At 43.9% G+C, this 13,810-nt stretch overlaps 1 protein-coding gene across 2 annotated transcripts in view; it reads left to right on the top strand.

The window, feature by feature from the left end:
• The window catches only part of MCTP2 (multiple C2 and transmembrane domain containing 2), a 329,446-nt gene that overhangs the window by 262,814 nt on the left and 52,822 nt on the right, over positions 1–13,810 (top strand). For both annotated transcript variants that reach the window (XM_040342357.1, XM_040342356.1), the window contains exon 18: positions 12,844–12,963. In XM_040342357.1, coding sequence (XP_040198291.1) covers positions 12,844–12,963 — 120 coding nt within the window. The remainder of the gene's footprint in view (positions 1–12,843; positions 12,964–13,810) is intronic.

Here is a 13,810-nt window from a genome sequence, read left to right as displayed (position 1 = left end):
CACAAACAAGATACGACGGCTTTTGGCTAAGATCCGACAGGCTTACGGCTTCGTACGCCTTCGGATCTTAGGCTGCAAAACTTCGGCCGCCGCTGGGTGGAGTTTGCGTCGTTTTCCAGCGTCGGGTATGCAAATGAGCTTTTACGGCGATTCCACAAAGGTTTTCGCGTTCGTTACGTCATCGCTAGTCGTTTTTTCCCGTCGCAAAGTTACGGCTGCTTTAACATGGCTTAAATTTAGACGAGCCATGTTAAAGTATGGCCGTCGTTCCCGCGTCGAATTTCAATTTTTTTTTTTTGTGTATGTAAGACGTCCAGGAATACGAAAGTACGTTACGCACGTCGTCGTTCAAAAAAATGACGTCACTTCGCGCAAAACACGGCGGGAATTTCAAAGCGTGCGCAGTACGTCCGGCGCGGGAGCGCGCCTAATTTAAATGGTACACGCCCCATTTGAATTAGACGGGCTTGCGCCGGACGCCTTTACGTTACACCGCCGTAAGTTTTCACGCAAGTGCTTGGTGAATCAGGCACTTGCGCTGAAAACTTGCGGCGGTGTAACGTATAGACGATACGTTACGCCGCCGCAGTTATATGTGAATCTGGCCCAGCATTTTTAATGCTGGATTTTTCTGGCAGAAATATTATTAGTACATTCTATCGTAGTATTAGTATTTATGCAGCCTAAGGCTGCATTCACATTGTAACGCCGCGTACGTGGCGTATTTTGCCGCGATTTGTTTCCTTTTTTTTTTTTTTTTACAAAGAATTTCCATTGATGCCTATGCCCAACGCCAATGTCGCTTGAAAAAAAGGGTCCGGACTTGTTTTCAGGCGGCAGGCGTTCGGCGTGAGATGTGAACCATCTCATAGACATCAATAGAAATTCGCTCCTCCAGCGGCACGAGCGTCGCGCTTCAGGCGTTTTGTCGCCTAGGTGTGAATGCAGCCTAAAATCGTGTGTTTTATTTCACTCGTGATTTTTTTTTTTTTTTTAAATATAGTATAGTACTATTTAAAAATAAAATTTTAGTCCAATGTATGTGCATTTCCCAGGCAGGCTGGTAGAAGACTTGGCTTTTGTTTTTCAGGCTTGCTCTTTCAGCATGCATTGTTCCAGTGTGCGCCGCAACCTCTGACTCCTCACAACACAGCTGTGTACATTAGGCATCTGCGGCTGTGTGTTCAAATATGGCATTCATTTTAATAGAGGTATGCATTAAATGGACGGCATTGTGCTCCTAACTAGCCCCCATGCCCATTAAAACTTCTCCTCGTTGCTTTGAAATCTGGCTAATCTGAGACATGACAGTGTTTGTGATAATGATGCCTGTTCCCTTTTTTTATTTATTTCCCCGGAAAGTGTTATAAGTTGCTATCAAAATTGTCCACATACTCTAATGCCCAGACATTCCATAAAGCGTTTTAAAATTTCTCTAGCTGTCAAATCAAAGCACAGTATGTAAATGCCGATGGTTTGTCCCTTTTTATAGTCGGATATTTTCCTTAACGTATGCGTTCAGTGTTGGGGCCGTGGAGCCGCGCGGGGAAAGCGACCGTCGTTTATAGAAACAATTTACAATGGCAGATTTCACCATTTTATTTTTCATGTAATATTTTTCTTAAATGCTCACCACAACCTTGTTGGATGTTTCTAGCATTTTCAAATAGAAATGTTAAAGTGTTCACCTTTCCAGAAAAAAAATTAAAAGGTGAACTAACACCCTACGCTAGTGGTGGCCAACTTTCTTGATATGGTGGAGGGGCCCAAGCAGTAGGGATGAGCTTTATGTTCGACTCGAACATCGTATGTTCGATCGTTCATCGAATTACGAACGTTTTGGGCCGTTCGCGCCAAATTCGAGTTACGTTTCACAGACCATAATTCACTGCGGCATCGCAGTGCATTGCTGACTGATGATTGGCCAAGCATGCACTATGACCCGCATGCTTGGCCAGTCACAGCTTGCAAAAAATGGAAAGCCATAATTGGCCAAAGCCAGGGTGGCTTTGGCGAATTATGGCTCAGGGGGTTTAGTACACACCCCACACTATAAAAGGCCGCCTGCAGGTCGGCCTTGTGTAGTGTGTTGCGGTGGTTAAAAGAGAGAAGACAGAGAGATAGTGTAAATTTTAGGTAGATATAGCAGGCAGGCAGGCTAGTCAGTTAATGTTACAGTGTGTAGAGGATATATATATACATCCCAGGTGTTGTACATATATTTATACACTGTATAGTTTAGCTAGATCAGTTCTTACTAATTTACTGGCAGGCAGGTGATTGTGCTAGCTGCAGTATTCTCACGTGGTGTATTGCCTGTGTTCTCTGCAGTGTGCACCATAAAGCTACGTGGTGTGTGTACTGCACGTGTCCTCTGCAGTGTGCACCTAAAGCTACGTGGTGTGTGTACTGTCTGTGTCTGTGCTATTTTTCTCAATGATTTTCATCCATATTGCAGGGACCAGACATTACATTAAAGCCGCAAGCAGTTTTAAATTACTTGTTTCTTATAGTAATCTAATTTTGCGCAGGGACAGTTCTAAACACGTGCCACCTTACAGGCATACTATAGACACCCAGAAGGTACGATATTTAAAGGAATTTTTCATTTTTTTATTTTTTATTTAAGCATCATTAAAATCACTGCTCCAGAAAAAACGACCGTTATTAAAACTTTTTTTCCATTGATACATGTTCCCTGGGGCAAGACCCGGGTTCTCAAAGATGTTTTACGACAATAACTTGCATATTAGGCTTTAAAATGAGCACTTTTGAATTCAAACGTTCGAGTCCCATAGACATCAATGGGGTTCTAAATGTTCGCGCGAACGGTCGGTCCGTTCGAAGGTTCTGGTGCGAACCGAACGGGGGGGTGTTCGGCTCATCCCTACCAAGCAGTACCGGGACAGAGTCGGCCAGCGTTCAGGGCAAGGATCCAGAATTGCACCCCCCTCCACCACTGTTAATACATGTTGTAGAATGGGTGTCCTACTCTGCATCTATTATTTTGCCCCTTGCTTTTCTGCGCCGGGGCAGTTGTCCTGCCCACCCCTTGTCCTGGCCCTGACCCCAGCCCCAAGTGTGGCTCCAGACATCACCAAAAGGCAACACCTAAAATTCAATGAATATTCATCATCAGAATACGCAGATTTGTGAAAGGATATAGTCAAAGGCTGTGAACATGATACAAGAGATGGTCAGAGACAGGGGTTCTAGGAGTACATTTGGAAGTCCAGGCAGGGGTTCTAGGAGTACCTTTGGAAGTCCAGGCAGGGGTTCTAGGAGTACCTTTGGAAGTCCAGGCAGGGGTTCTAGGAGTACCTTTGGAAGTCCAGGCAGGGGTTCTAGGAGTACCTTTGGAAGTCCAGGCAGGGGTTCTAGGAGTACCTTTGGAAGTCCAGGCAGGGGTTCTAGGAGTAACTTTGGAAGTCCAGGCAGGGGTTCTAGGAGTACCTTTGGAAGTCCAGGCATGGGTTCTAGGAGTACCTTTGAAAGTCCAGGCAGGGGTTCTAGGAGTACCTTTGGAAGTCCAGGCAGGGATTCTATGAGTAACTTTGGAAGTCCAGGCAGGGTTTCTATGAGTAACTTTGGAAGTCCAGGCATGGGTTCTAGGAGTACCTTTGGAAGTCCAGGAAGGGGTTCTAGGAGTACCTTTGGAAGTCCAGGCATGGGTTCTAGGAGTACCTTTGGAAGTCCAGGCAGGGGTTCTAGGAGTACCTTTGGAAGTCCAGGCAGGGGTTCTAGGAGTACCTTTGGAAGTCCAGGCAGGGATTCTATGAGTAACTTTGGAAGTCCAGGCAGGGGTTCTAGGAGTACCTTTGGAAGTCCAGGCAGGGATTCTATGAATACCATTGGAACTCCTGGCAGGTATTCTTTAAATACCATTGGAAGTCCTGGCTTCGGAACCTGGGACTGTGGTAATCAACTAGGATGGCTTTACTCAGGCTTGGAGGAACAATGAGGGAGGAACATCCGATCTCCAGACGGATAAACCTGAAAATGATGAGGTTGTTGTCGGTTTCAGTTTCAGAGCCATCTTTCCCTAGCTGTTGCAGCCAGGGAAGCAGCTAACCAAGCACAATATGTGGTTCATTATCTGCTCTGGGAGGCAGGGGAGACATTGGGGGGTCTAATAGATCCCAAATGTTTCCAAAAAGTGTAACTGTTACCTGCCCAAAGCTATCACAAGGGGGCTTGTTTGCAATAAAGTTAAATTAAAAAAAAGTGTGAAAAAAATGTAATTTAATTAAATAAAAATAATTACAAAAAATATTTATAGATACTGTGCATACACTTATAGTGGTCTAATTACTGTGTGACATAAAACCCACTACAGCTGAGATGATATTTTTCTAGCATTATGAGACTATAGAGTATAGAATTTTTTTTTTTTTTAAGTTTAATTCATTGTATTTTAAGCCAAAATGTAATACCGCTATTATAGACTACTTCAGCAATTTAAAACACACATATATGAGAAATGCATACAGCATAGCTCATTTAAACAAGATAACCGCCTACTTGAAAGCCTAAGGGATGCATTGTGAAGCCGAGGCCTAATCTATTGTTTGGGAGGTCAAAGAGTGTTAATGCACTTAGCCAAGATTAGACTCCTTTTCTAATTGCTTCAGCCCTTCGTCTGAGCAGTTGGGAACGATGAGCTTTCTTGTCAGCATTTGTTGAACTGCTTGCTATCTTATTGGTCACCCAGAAGTTGGTAAGTGTGCTGACAACAGAGCATCAAACTTTACTATTGTTTGTTATATTTGGGGGGAAAAAAATAGAACTTGAGCCTGACAGCTGTTTATATGGAATGACATTCTCGTTGGGTCACCTTGTTGCACTTCTCTTCTAGTAGGTTGCTTTTGGTGGTACTTAAATGGGTTGTAAAAATATATATTTTTTTCCCTAAATAGCTTCCTTTACCTTAGTGCAGTCCTCCTTCACTTACCTCATCCTTCCATTTTGCCTTTAAATGTCCTTATTTCTTCTGAGAAATCCTCACTTCCTGTTCTTCTGTCTGTAACTCCACACAGTAATGCAAGGCTTTCTCCCTGGTGTGGAGTGTCGTGCTCGCCCCCTCCCTTGGACTACGGGAGAGTCAGGACGCCCACTAACATTACTGTGTGGAGTAACGGACAGAAGAACAGGAAGTGAGGATTTCTCAGAAGAAATAAGGACATTTAAAAACAAAATGGAAGGATGAGGTAAGTGAAGGAGGACTGCACTAAGGTAAAGGAAGCTATTTAGGGAAAAAATAATTGTACCTTTACAACCCCTTTAACCACTTAACCCCCGGACAATATTGCTGCCCAAAGACCAGAGCACGTTTTGCGATTCGGCACTGCGTCGCTTTAACTGACAATTGCGTGGTCGTGCGACGTGGCTCCCAAACAAAATTGGCGTCCTTTTTTCCCCTTAAATAGAGCTTTCTTTTGGTGGTATTTGATCACCTCTGCGGCTTTTAGTTTTTGCGCTATAAACAAACATAGAGCGACAGTTTTGAAGAAAATTAATATTTTTTACTTTTTGCTATAATAAAGATCCCCCAAAAATATATAAAAAAACATTTGTTTTCCTCAGTTTAGGGGCGATACGTATTCTTCCACATATTTTTCGTAAAAAAAAAATCGCAATAAGCGTTTATTGATTGGTTTGTGCAAAAGTTATAGCGTTTACAAAATAGGGGGTATTTTTATGGCATTTTTATTAATAATTTTTTTTTTACTAGTAATGGCGGCGATCAGCGTTTTTTTTCGGTACTGCGACATTATGGCGGACACTTTTGATCGTGTGTACGCGGCATTAGAATAGCATCCATGCCAAGAGGCTGACCTGCTGTGTTGAGAATGCAGCAGGACAGCCATAAGGCATGTGACCTGGAATAAAGTAGGGATCTCTGGAATAGCGGTTTCCTGACTGCTATAGTGACTCCCTTCAATACTTTCGGACAGTGACCAGAAAATAATACGCAGAGCAGAAAGACTGGAGGAAGATCAGAAGTCCTTATCTGCACCTTATTTCCTATGTTCAATGAGTCAGGCTGTTGAAGAAAGAGGGTCAGTAATGCAGATGGCGGTTTCAAAGCAATAAAGTCCTCCATGTTTCTATAATATCAGGTTCCTTTTTAAGATCAATTTCTGAAGGGGTTAACTTATAATTTCTCAAAACGACTCCATTGTAAAACACACATTTTATAGATGTTTGAAGGAAAATAAATTGATCCTGGAGGCCTTAGAAAGAAATCTGCTTTTGGTTCTAAGTTTATTTTTTAATTTTTTAGAGAAGATTTAGAAAAAAATCAAGGGTTAGTTTTGATTGGATCTCCCACTTTTCTTTTCAATTAAGACGATCTATGAAAAAACACCTTATCACATGTCATAACATACTGCATATAATTAAAGATCTGAGTATAGTTAACAATATTAATAATTTATAAAATACCGAAGAATAAAAATGCAAAGCTCTTAAAGAGGATTATTGAAAGCTAAATCACATGGGTGACTTTCAGCTGGATAAGTATGAATGCTAACTTGCCATCAATTTTACTGCAAAAATCAATTATATAGAATTATATTATAAAATAGCTAGTATAATATTATTATTAATAGTAGAACAGACCCCTGACTGAGCTGGCTGTTTGGTTCCATTGTCAGCCAGGCACACAGCAGTTCAGTCACTCAAGTCAGAAAACAGGCCACACATGTCTTTTGCAGTTTATTTTCAATTTGAACTTGGATGGGATTAGGATGAAAGTAAGAACTAGTGGTTTGGGCTTTGAAGGCACACAATACAATTTATATGAAAAGTACTAGAAAAGTTTATTGGTATGAAATATCATAAAATCAGTTATGAACATAAAATCAACATAGAGATTAAATGAATAGCTGGTTACACAGAGATTAACACAGTACTTATATAATCTTAGTATACAGAGGCTTAAATATAAAGCGAGGTTTAAAAAAACAGTCTTATACTGTGTAACCCGAGTAGTATTCCGGAGGATATGGAGGACTTGCTCTACATGTTGCGCGCTTGGGAATAGCGCTTCCTCAGGAGCATAGATATTTCAGTAGTTAGGCCGCGTTGGGAGTAGACAACGTGCGGTCGTGTAGTTATCCCCACAATGGCTGTGTATTCAGAATTAAACTGATCCAGCTCAGTGTATGGGTAATGTCATAAACACGAAAACAGAATAGCGTAGGGTAGTGAGGCAGTCGATTGCTGGTAAGCAACTATAAAGATATATCCGGTCCAAGGGTATAGCCAAAACGGTGATGTATATGCTTGGAAAATAGGGCTGAATAGAGAAGGGGCAGATGGGTAGATCTGCCAAAGCGATTACCAGCCTGGAAAACCCCAATCGGTAGAGAGGAGATGGTTGCAGGCAATAGTAGTAAGAAAGTATCCTTGAAGCCCAAGATTCCACATGCATCCGTAAGAAGATCCCCTGGTGTGGATATGACGCCAATACTAGGATAAGGATGAGCCTTGGGATACTCAAACTAGCAGAAATACAACAGAGGATAGAAGTAACTGATCTGCTCATTAAGGGTGTAACCACCCTCTTGAATGCAAAGCTTAAATTACCAACCAACCAACCATTTAGGAAGCCCCGTAAATGGGGGTATAGTCCTGAGTCAAGACTACTGTAATGAGCTGTCTCAAAGGTGGCAAGGACAATCTCTAGGGTCCTTAATGCTAGTACTCGCTGTGCCCTGGGTACTGTAATGCCTCCTGTAGTACCAGTCAGTCTCTGTACTTGATGCCTCTGACCTGGATCCTCTGCAAGGCTTTCTGCACTGCTTCAAGGTACTCTGGACAGAGCTGACAGCCCAAGGGTGCCCTAACCCTCCGGCTGGGTCTTAGTCCCACATTAAGGTGACCAGATTTTTTAAATTAAATCTGGGGACATGTTTTTTTTTACTAGTAATAGCAGCAATCAGCGACTCTGCCCGTCGCCGCCCCGCCTCACAGCCTGTCAAGTCTCACTCTCAGGGCCCCGGCTACTACTGGGTGGGGAGTGGAGGAAGATCACACCATCATGGAAGGCAAGGAGATAAACAGGCATGTGGTTGGCCAGGACTTGAGCCAAGGCCGAAGAACATGCGAGCGGAGCTGAATGGGCATGCACCGGAAACTGAAGAAATAGTCCCTCCACTCCGACCAGCACATGATCATCAGAAAGGGGCACAGATAATGGAAAAAATACACTCCCCCTAAGCTAGTAGGAGCGGCGGAGCGGGGGGGGGGGGGTGTAATTTAGATTTTTTTTTATTCTGCACGGTCTTTGAAATTGCCCCAGCCCCTGTTCAAATCCAATCTCGGTACAAAAACGGGGACTGTCCCCTGAAACCGGGGATGTCTGGTCACCCTATCCCACATGAACAAGAAAGTGCCTTTCTATGCTTCAGCTTATTTATACACCTCTTAGCCCCCTGCTGGTCACTCTCCTGACCAGGGATTGGCTGAGGTTGCATGAATATTTGGGCCTAATTCTCCCACGTACTATATTGCCAGTGCTCGCTCGTAATGCAGGAAGAAATAGTTGAACCAGCAGAACCCAGAACAGACAAAAGCAGTTGAACACAGGGAAGCCAAAAACAAAATTTACCTTCACGGTAGCAGGCAGACTAGGAGGGTGCTACATAATAATATATGAAATGTATGTATGTCTAATACAAAGAGCAAAGCCACACTTCATAGTCTCACCATGATGTTTATTTAAAGTAGTTGGTTTCCAACACAGTCCCTACCCTAAGCTATGCCCCTCTGACACGTTTGACTTTCATTGGGCTTATTCGTAGAGGCCTATACAAATAAGTCAAATGAGGTGTAACGCGTCGGTGGGGGGTAGAGAGTGTTTTAGAAGTCAACTACTTTGATTAAAATTCATGGCGTGACTGTGCGAATTTGTTCTTCGTATCTGCCATGCATGTTGAGTAGTATGAGCTCCTAAATCCAGCACCCTGAGCAGAGGGGGACTGGAGAAACGCGTTTCGGACTTTCTTTGTCTTTACAATACATAAAATTTGATTTTTTTAACATTGAGTTTTGTTCTTTATCCACTTAAGGACAGCTGCATGCACTTTTACGTCGGCCGAATGGCACGGACAGGCAAATCAACGTAAACATACGTCCCTTCAAATTTGCCGCCGCGTGGGTGCGTGCGCCCCCTGCTGCAAGCTCAGTGATCGTGCCCGTGGGACCCGCTGACTTGATGTCCACCAGTGTCCCGCGATCGTGTGTCACGGAGCTTCAGAACGGGGGATGCCTGTGTAAACAAGCATCTCCCTGTTCTGCCTAGTGACAGGACACTGATCGTCTGCTCCTTCTCATCAGGTGCAGTGATCACTGTCATGTCACAGTAAGCCATGCCCCCTAACAGTTGGAATCACTCCCTAGGACACACTTAACCCCTTCCTAGCCCCCTAGTGGTTAACCCCCCTCACTGCCAGTCACATTTACACAGTAATCAGTGCATTTTTATAGCACTGATCGCTGTAGAAATGTGAATAGTCCCAAAATAGCGCCAAAAGTGTCCGATGTGTCCGCCACAATGTCACCCTTACTTGTATAAAAAAAATATTAATAAAAATGCCATAAAACTATACACTATTTTGTAGACGCTATGGCCCGGATTCACAAAGCACTTACGCCGACGTATACCAAGATACGCCGACGTAAGTGCAAATGTGCGCCGTCGTATCTGTGCGCCGGACCCACAAACTAAGATGCGCCTAAAAACAGGCTTCATCCCACCGACGTAACTTGCCGGCGTAGGGTGGGCGCACATTTAGGCTGGACGCATGGTGGAGCTCACATTAATTGGTCATTCAAATATGCAAATGAGGGAAATACGGCGATTCACGAACATACGTGCGCCCGACGCAGTGCGCGCAAGTTGTACGTCCGGCGTAAAGTTATTCCCCATAAAGGAGGTGTAACCCAGCAGCAGACATGCAAAGGTCTGCACCAGGGAACACAAGCCGGCGTATTTTACGTTAGACGTGTCTGGATGGGCGTAGGTTACGTTCACGCCGTAGGCAGTGATCCGGCATAGTTTAGGTAGTTGTTCCGACGTGGTTGTGAGCATGCGCAGGGGGATGCGTCCACGTCTCGGCGCATGCGCAGTTCGTGATACGTATCTGTCTGGCGCTCGGCCCATCATTTGCATGGGGTCACGCCTCATTTGCATGGCTCACGCCCACTTCCACCTACACCGGCGTACGCCTTCGAAACCCAGCGCAGCGTTGGGAGCAATGGCTTGGTGAATTCCATGCTTGCCTCTCTGTGCTGCATTGACGTAGCGTACATTTTTTGCCCTACGGCGGCGTAATGTGTGCCCGCTCTCTGTGAATCTGGGCCTATAACTTTTGCGCAAACCAATCAATAAACGCTTATTGCGATATTTTTTTTTTTTTTTTTTAATACCAAAAATATGTAGACGAATACGTATCGGCCTAAACTGAGGAAAAAAAACTTTTTTTTATATAGCAAAAAGTTAAAAAATATATTGCTATTTTTTTAATTATCACTCTATTTTTGTTTATAGCGCAAACATTTTGTTTGGGAGCCACGTCGCACGACCGTGCTATTGTCAGTTAAAATGACGCAAAAAACGCTCTGGTCTTTGGGCAGCCAATTGGTCCGGGGCTGTAGTGGTTATTTGCCTTGTGTGGTTGATTTTTGCAGTCAATTGATGGCACGTTAGCATACAAATACTGCTCATGCATTCTTGGGTCGCAACACATCTATTGGCTATTTTATCAGCTGCTTTCCACTTGGTTTCGATGCATCAGATATTAGAGCCTCAAGTGTCTGATTCTGAATGAACCTGTTTGCTTGTTGTGATATGCATACGTATCTGCGTTGTGTGTTGGAGTGACATGGAATGTAAACACGCTCTGATGTTCCTCTACAGCCTGGCGTACATATGGAAGATAAAACGTGTATTCACATTCCAGGCCGATTCCTCCTTCACTAGCATGCAATTCTTGGAATGGATTTCATTGCATCATTCGCTTAAATAATAAATAAAACATAGGCCGCAAGTTCATAGACCACCAGTGATCCATATTCACATGGTGAAATGGGTAATGGTATTTCCGCGGTGTAGTTCTGTAATAGTCTGCTTGTTTCATCTGTATATAAAAATTAAAAATTCAAACAAAAATCTGGCCTTCGTGAAGAACAAGCCCTTTGGGCATATGGTTCATTATGCATATTCGTTTAATTACTCAGACACTTGGGATACTTCCTCTGTTGCCCTTGCTTTCAACTTGCAGAGCTGGAGTGGATTCTGTTCAGACTGTCTTGAACAGACTAAAACAAATTGTACGACTTCTATGAAAGTCCTTCCAAAGCAACTCAGAAGTAGAAATGTATGCGTGTGTGTATATATATATATATATATTAGGGCTGTTACTGATCAAAATTTTTGTGTTCGATTATTGTTTTTTTTTAATCGATTAATCAACTAATTTCGATTAATTATAACACACATACAGATCCGACTACTTTTAGCAAAAGCAGTCATAAAAACATGTAGCCAAGTATGATACTGGTATAAAAATGTGTACAACGATACCACTGCTGAATACAGATGAGGAGAGGTTAACATCAGTCGGTCGGCATGTAGATGTCCCATGAAGGGAACTATCACAACTCCCAGTGGATGGCTGTAGAATCCCAGGTTGATAGAGGGAAGTGATAGAGGGAAGTGATAGAGGGGAAGTGATAGAGGGGAAGTGATAGAGGGGAAGTGATAGAGGGGAAGTGATAGAGGGGAAGTGATAGAGGGGAAGTGATAGAGGGGAAGTGATAGAGGGGAAGTGATAGAGGGGAAGTGATAGAGGGGAAGTGATAGAGGGGAAGTGATAGAGGGGAAGTGATAGAGGGGAAGTGATAGAGGGGAAGTGATAGAGGGGAAGTGATAGAGGGGAAGTGATAGAGGGGAAGTGATAGAGGGGAAGTGATAGAGGGAAGTGATAGAGGGAAGTGATAGAGGGAAGTGATAGAGGGAAGTATAACAGCCCTTGCGTGTGGCAGATAGTAAGGTCCCGCCGGCATACAGATATGAAGGCACAGCAAAGGAGCCCTTTAGATGGACACCGCAAGCCCCGATTTAAATGAAGCGCGTCCCCGCGCCGAATGAACAGCGCATGCGCCGTTCCTAAATTTCCCGCCGTGCATTGAGCTAAATGACGTCGCTAGGACGTCATTTTTTTTTAACATAGACGTGAATTACGTCCATCCCGATTCACGGACGACTTGCGCAAAAAAAAAAAAAATTCAAATTAAACGCGGGAACGACGGCCATACTTAACATGGCAAATCTAACTATACGCCGCAACACACCAGCTTTAACTATACGCCGGAAAAAGACGACTAGAGACGACGTGAGAGAATGCGACGGCCGCGCGTACGTTCGTGGATCGTCGGAAATAGCTAATTTGCATACTCGACGCGGAAAACAACGCAAACTCCACCCAGCGGACGCCGAAGTATTGCATCTTAGATCCGAAGGCGTACAAAGCCGTATGTCTGTCGGAACTTACCCAGAAGCCGTCGTATCTTGGTTTGAGGATTCAAACTAAAGATACGACGCGGGAAATTTGAAAGTACGCCGGCGTATCAGTAGATACGCCGGCATACTCTCTCTGTGGATCTGGCCCTTTGGCTGTACTGTATGTAAACTTTAAATTGGAGTAGACACCACCTTGAGCCTTTGTACTTGTACCCTAATACGGTCTTCACCTGTTGTTTTTTTTTATTGTTGATTTGCGTTGCATTCTGCATTTTTTATTAGTAATTCTTATTTGTTCATGTTTTTCATTGTAGATATTTTTGCTAACAGTTTGGAATCTGGAGCTTTTCATGATACCTCTGTTTCTGCTGCTGCTTTTTGCCTACAACTTTGCCATGATCACAACGGGGAAAGTCTGCACCCAGGACAATCTGGTAAGCAAAGGCGGACATTGATTTTTGACTCATGTGCTCGTAGTTATAACCAGAAGATCCATATGTTGTACCTCTAGGAGATGCGAGTTGATTGTATTTACCCCAAGGCTATAATCTAATTATCTGCTAAAACATGTCCCTGGATGGTAGCGCCCCCCCCCCCCCCCACCTTCTTAATATAAATGCTTACCTTTAATCATTTTATGACTCTAAAGGGTCATGGCTACTTTTAAACAATTTTTGTCAATAACTAATGTATGTGCGTATGTGTGTGTCTGTATAGTTGTTTATACATTAAGGCCCGGATTCTCGTATGAGTTACGCCGGCGTATCTCCAGATACGCCGTTGTAACTCTGAGTCCGAGCTGTCGTATCTATGCCCCTGATTCTTAGGCCCCATACACACGGGAGGATTTATCCGCGGATACGGTCCAGCGGACCGTTTCCGCGGATAAATCCTCTCGAGGATTTCAGCAGATTTTAATGCGATGGAGTGTACTCACCATCGCATTGAAATCCGCGCCGAAATCCTCTGGCGATGACGTGTCGCGCCGTCGCCGCGATTATGACGCGGCGACGTGCGCGACGCTGTCATATAAGGAATTCCACGCATGCGTCGAATCATTATGACGCATGCGGGGGATCCCTTCGGACGGATGGATCCGGTGAGTCTATACAGACCAGCGGATCCATCCGTTGGGATGGATTCCAGCAGATGGATTTGTTTGGCATGTCAGCAAATATTCGATCTGCTGGAATCCATCCCAGAGGAGATTTCTCCGCGGAAACAGATCCGCTGGAGTGTACACACCATAGGATCTATCCGCTGAAACCCCTTCGCTGGGAT

Source organism: Rana temporaria, chromosome 3 (assembly GCF_905171775.1).
Source record: "Rana temporaria chromosome 3, aRanTem1.1, whole genome shotgun sequence".
In the NCBI taxonomy this organism is placed as follows: domain Eukaryota; kingdom Metazoa; phylum Chordata; class Amphibia; order Anura; family Ranidae; genus Rana; species Rana temporaria.
The sequence above is the reverse complement of the archived record's forward strand: the minus strand, read 5'-3'. Positions and strand labels throughout refer to the sequence as shown.